The sequence below is a fragment of the Olea europaea genome, unplaced genomic scaffold (genome assembly GCF_002742605.1).
Source record: "Olea europaea var. sylvestris unplaced genomic scaffold, O_europaea_v1 scaffold2883, whole genome shotgun sequence".
NCBI classification, from domain to species: Eukaryota; Viridiplantae; Streptophyta; class Magnoliopsida; order Lamiales; family Oleaceae; genus Olea; species Olea europaea.
In genome coordinates this window covers 66680-72574 of record NW_019247375.1, presented here as the reverse complement: position 1 = coordinate 72574, position 5895 = coordinate 66680, and the positions used below count along the sequence as shown (strand labels likewise).

The following is a 5895-nucleotide window of genomic DNA, read 5'->3' as shown; positions in this document are numbered from 1 at the left end:
ACTGAATGTCCTGAAATCAGTCAGCCTTCTCCTCCTGCGTGCACGTGAATCTCCACCATCCACATCAGAAGTTCTTGATGTGTTATTTCTTCTTCTAGTTCTGGAAGATGAAGTAGAAAGCAACACTCTGGAATCTATTTCGATAGCATTATCAACTGACTGACTCTCTGAGCGTATATCAGCAGCAATGCTTGACAAAGAATCCCTATCATTAACTGCTGGAGCCTGTTCTTGATTTCTTTCTACAGGATTGTTATTCAAATATGAATCTTCAGCCAACCACCTTGCAACTTGAATTTCGTCAGAGCTTAATCCAGATTGGAGGTTGGGCAAGGTAGCAGTTCGATTTGAGCTTGATCTATGGCGCAGGTATGATGAAAGTCGACTTGACCTTAACTCATTATTAGCAGGGCTGCTTTCTATCAAGTCACTCATATCAACAAATGGCAGTGCAGCTCTTTCACTACGCGCTCCTCTAGAAGTCATAAACTGGTTGAGAAATGAGTTATATCTAACATGTGATTCGCGTGGACCACTGGAATTTCGAGACTGATTTTGGACAGATTCCTGACTCAACTCAAATGTACTTCCAAGATGGTCAATCATTTCCTCCATTGGAAAAATGGATGCAGTCCTCTGAATAATTTGCCTCCAGCCCTCAAACCGCGATGCTTGGGGCCTGAGAGGAATGTTGTTCAGACGAGAATCCACATCATGCTCCCGTATAATACTTCCTGAGCCATAAATTGGGATCACATTTTTTGTTGTAACTTCTCCCTTACAAACAGGACACTCCTCGGCATATGAGTGATGATGTAACCAATGGTAAAGACAAGGCCAGCAAAACAAGTGACCACAGCAAGTTACAACAGGTTCCTTAGCCAACTCCAAGCATATATTGCAATCAAAAAAGCTGCCTTCAACACCGTTATTCATTCCACCGTCTCCCTTCTTTCTCAGAGCTTCATCTTCCAAATATCCATTGCCATTCTCAAGAGTTTTGGCCACTTCGTTGTTTCTTTCCTCACCGATCGCACTACCCTCACCAAGTTGTAATCCATTTTCACCAATTAATTCGAATGCAGAATTGTGATTAGATCCCGAACCAGGTTCAGTTGCATCGCCCCAATTTTCAAGAGGCCCCAAATTAAGATCAAAATTCATCGCAGGAGAGGTCTCATCAGCCATTATAAATTGACGCGCCCTAAAATAAAAATTCTGTGTTTCTATTCAGGTTAATCTAATCTTCAACTTTCTAACTCACAGAACTATTAAATAGTCAGACAACAAAACCCAAATTTATTAAATCAAGAAATCCTAGCCCCAGATTTTCCTCTTCCGAATTGAATTAAACTGCTAGCTTAAACTGGTAAGAAAAATAAAAAAATAAAAACCCATATTGTTCAACAAAAGACAAACTTCATCTGTCAAAACAGATTAAAACCCCAAAACAATATCTGGACAACCAAGGGAAAAATAAAAAATAAAAAAAAATATTTTCGTGACTTCAACAATAGCACAGAATCATTCAGCGCAAACTACACATGAGTTGTTGCAGTAATTCAGAAAAGATACTAATTGAAGGGTTTTGTTTACAAGCGAGGAAGATCAAACCTTGGAGAATAGATGGGTTTTCGATTAGACGTTACAATTCAATCTCAGTTTCAGAGAAAAGGGTTTTAGCCACTCTGGTATCATTTTAGGCTTGAAATTCTAATTGGGATGGATGATGGGGAGGCAAAATAAAGCACGGAATCTCTATTGGGCCGTATTAGGTAGGATACTCCAACTACCTTAGCCTTTAAAATTTTGTCCTAAATACAATTTGATTGTGTAAATTACACGCCACTTTTTGTGCACTGGCAAATTGTTACCTCTATGAATTTTGGGTGTTGGACTTGAATTTGTAGAATGTTTCATCAAAACATACTAGTAATAGTTAAACAAAGTGAGGTGTCACCATGACACCTCACTTTGTTTTTAAAGGTATTAAGTTAATTAAGCCGCACTTGACATTATTGTAAGACGGATTATGACACGTATATACAAAGTTATGTTCACTTTGTATCCATATATTTTAATTTATTTTGAATCTTTAGTAGTGGCCCTTTAGATTGTTGTTAGTCAATCTTTTCTTTTGATTTTTTAGGGTATGTCCAGTGTACATTTTAATGGTTAATTTGCTTTGGACTTCTCGGATATTCCTAGTGTATATGTTTTGATTACTTCACTTTTGATCTCCCAAGTATGCTCAACGTACTTGTAAATGAATTTTGATCGATGAAATTTTACATTTACCGATCAAAAAAAAAAAAGTGAGGTGTCACCATGATTCCGAGGCAATCCAACTACTTTAAATATGTGAGTATGATTTTATTTTTATTTTTAATGGAAGCTCACATAAATTGGCCCTCGTGGCCATGTTGCTTCACGGTTGAACAAAAAACGATCCATGATCCATTATTTATGTTTTTATATTGATTGTAAATCATTTTTTTGCTTCTCGGGTCAAGCTCTTCATATTTTACTTGTGGATCTGGTGATGAAATATTAATAGTAAAACAAAATAAATAAATAAATGACAAAATTATTCATATATTTTTATATTAGTCATACTGAGTTTTATTAATTGACAGGTTCAATTCCATTGTATTTACAGTAATTCTTGGAGACAGTGACAGGCCAATTGAAAATAAAAAATAACATCAAGTGCATAGACACTTGAATTTGATAAATGGAGATGCGGGGGATCGAACCCCGTGCCTCTCGCATGCAAAGCGAGCGCTCTACCATTTGAGCTACATCCCCAAGTTGCTGTCAAGGCTCATTTATTTTTATTTATTATTTTCAGTAACATAACTTTCAAAGCTTCAAACATTAATTCAATTGAATTTTGTTTTATATAATCTTAAATATTCACTATCATTATAGGTTCTTAAGACTCAATATTGATTTCTGCATTACTCATCTTTCTCCCCCAATTGTTTTCGTCCATTAAAAAACAATTTTAAACCTAAATTGTCAAAACTTTAGCTAGTATATAGTGAGGTTGTTGTGTACACACACATGTATAAAAGAAGAAATCACCAACAATCAAGTACATAAAAGAAGCAAATTCAGCCTAAAAAGTTGCTAAAGTTTAACAATACAAGAAATGTCCCACTTGGAATTACTGAATGAGCAAAAAGAAACACCACATGGTACAAATGTATTTGATCGATTTATATTGTTGTTGTTGCAACTTTATAATTTAGCCTAGTGTTGATCTACTATGCTCTTACCGGCTTGGAATGCCTTGGGAAGAATATCACTACTAATAGCTGGTTTCGATCCAAAAACTATATTTGCAACAGGAATCACGCATGAGTTCTGACTACTCAATGCGGCCATGGCCAAAACATTTACCTTTCCAACATTTCGTTGGAAGTGAATAAGTCCCACTAGACAAGCAAACACATCGCTCTTTTGAAGGACTTTAATTATTTGGGTGTTGTCAGGATTAGAGGTTATAAATCCAACTTGAAGGGTTCCTTCAAAAACTGTTAGAATTTCAGTGGCTTGGGGATGAGTATGAGGAGGGACGATTACTCATGGTGCAATATCAATGCGAATCATTGAGATTCCAAGAGTGTTGAGTCCTAGTAGCTGAGCCACGATAACTGACCATTGAGGCAAAAGGATTCTAGCAGGCTAGGCCATTTACTCTAGCTGAAAATACACAAAAAAAATGAATTAAACAAATTTCCATGCAAACAGTGAAATTGTACATGATATATTGTTTAATGTGCGAGAATTAATATGCCTGATTACCTGAGCCAGTCAGATCTGCAACGCAGAAATCTTGCAAAGGAGATGGCTCAAATGCTAAGGCAATGCGGGAGAAAGTGAGAATCACCATGCTGAAAAGGAGAATTTAAGAACAGTTGATGTAAATCAACACTGTAATTTAAAGAGAAAGAACACTTGTTAGTTATGAAGAATGATTCGGCTAAGTAACTTATCTATAGAGGATTTACCAACTTAAAAATTCATCCACTATTGAATAGAATCTGAAACATGCCGTCCAACCACCAAAGAATGCTTACAACCTTCCTATGTATACATTAAAATTTCAAAAACTGATCTCACCAAAGAATGTTTATGATAACCAAGAAACGATCCAAGATGACCTCAAACGTGTCAAATTATGGATATTTGATTAAGAATTCGTGTTCATACATAGTTTGGAAGCTACGGCACTAAAAATTGTAGACCTGGTCGTCTTTCCAGTGACTGCTGCCATGATAAACTATAATATTCATTTAGTTTCCTAAAGGTTATAAAATATTATCAATTTGTAGACTAATTCTGCTTATTAATTCGGCAGTAGATTCTATTAGGCAACTCAAAAATTTTCTCTGCTATACAGCAAGAGAGATCTTATCCAACAGCAATAGACAAACCACAACATTGAAACAACTGATTAACTTAAGAAATCCTTTTTCATGAGACATGAAACTATAAGTAGACATAGTTTTTGAAGATTTCTTTAATTAGGAAGAATTCAAAGAATTTCTTGAGCTAGAATGGACGATGAGAAAAGAGTGGAAAATACGATAAAAATTAGAACGTCTATAAATAAGTTGCATGGTTGCACTATCCTTCATCACTCACAACTCTCTCTTTAGTACCTTTTCTCCATTAATTTCAGTTTTTTATCCTCGCTTATCTATTAATTAGGTTAAAATGGCGAAACAAATTCTTGTTTTTAGCATTGTAGCTCTCACTTTCTGCTGCATTACCTTCGCATTTGAACCTTCGCCATCACAAGATTTCTTGTGTTGCAGATGCGACTAGCTTGGGTAATTAGACATATTCATTCAACCACATTAAACAATGTATTATGTACAATCTCATCCTTGGTAGGAAAATCTGAGTATTTTTTTGTGTTTCTTTTCAGCTTGAGTAAATGGCCTGGCAGGCAAGAACCCTGCTAGTGTTCAAGCCAATGACTTCTCCTTCAGTGGACTGCACTCAGCTGTTAACACAGCCAGCCCTTTTGGCTCCGTTGTGACTCCAGTGATCGTGGCTCAATTATCAGGACTCAACACTCTTGGAATCTCAATTGTTTACACTGATATTGCACCATGGGGAATTGTCCCTCCTCACACCCACCCCCCGGCCACTGAAATCCTAACAGTTATTGAAGGAACCCTTCAAGTAGGGTTCATCGCCTCCAATCCCGACAACACCCAAATTACTAAGGTCCTTCAAAAGGGAGACGTTTTTGTTTTCCCAATGGGACTTATTCACTTCCAACAAAAATGTAGGAAAGGTAAATGTTGTGGCAATTGCTGCATTGAGGAGTCAAAATCCAGGTGTGATACCAATAGCAAATACAGTTTTCAGATCGAATCCAGCTATTAGCAGTGATATTCTTGCCAAGGCATTTCAAGTTGACAAGAGTGTTGTGGATCAGCTTCAAGCTAAATTCTAGAGCAGCAGCAGCAGCAACATAAAAATCACTTAAGAATCAATAGATAGGAGGTGCTGCTAGTGTTCATCATTTGGTTCTGTTTTGCAATTTATGTGGTTAGTTCTTTATTTTGTTTTTCTAGTTATTTATACGTAATTTGTGCTTCTAACAAGCATCATCCTACTCCAATTTTCAATGATGATTCAACATTCCTTATCAAGAGCAATATAATATTATGTCGTTCTATCACCATGTCCACAACTTTGCGCATCAAGATCACCACGTCAATACAATTAATACTCACTTTCTTGAAAGAACACGTAAAGGTTTCTATCACAACGATGCGTATGCGCAAAGCGGTTCGTATTCTGATGCAGGCATGGGTGGTACGCTGCACCAATCTTGTGGAGATTTTGTATTGTTCCACTAAATTGGTTTTT

General features: G+C 36.5%; 1 protein-coding gene, 1 non-coding gene and 2 pseudogenes across 2 annotated transcripts; 1 reads left to right on the top strand and 3 right to left on the bottom strand.

The window, feature by feature from the left end:
* LOC111384277 (breast cancer type 1 susceptibility protein homolog) lies at window positions 1-1767 on the bottom strand (the record flags this gene model as incomplete). The annotated part of the gene is made up of 1 exon (XM_023008540.1): window positions 1-1767. A coding segment is annotated over exon 1 (1188 nt), but the record flags the coding sequence as incomplete, so codon positions are not given.
* A 968-nt stretch (window positions 1768-2735) lies between these two features.
* On the bottom strand, window positions 2736-2808 carry TRNAA-UGC. The gene has a single exon. It is a non-coding gene; the product is annotated as a tRNA-Ala (tRNA).
* Window positions 2809-3255: 447 nt separating this feature from the next.
* On the bottom strand, window positions 3256-4282 carry LOC111384276 (annotated as a pseudogene).
* A 443-nt stretch (window positions 4283-4725) lies between these two features.
* On the top strand, window positions 4726-5476 carry LOC111384275 (annotated as a pseudogene).
* The last annotated feature ends 419 nt before the right edge of the window (window positions 5477-5895 follow it).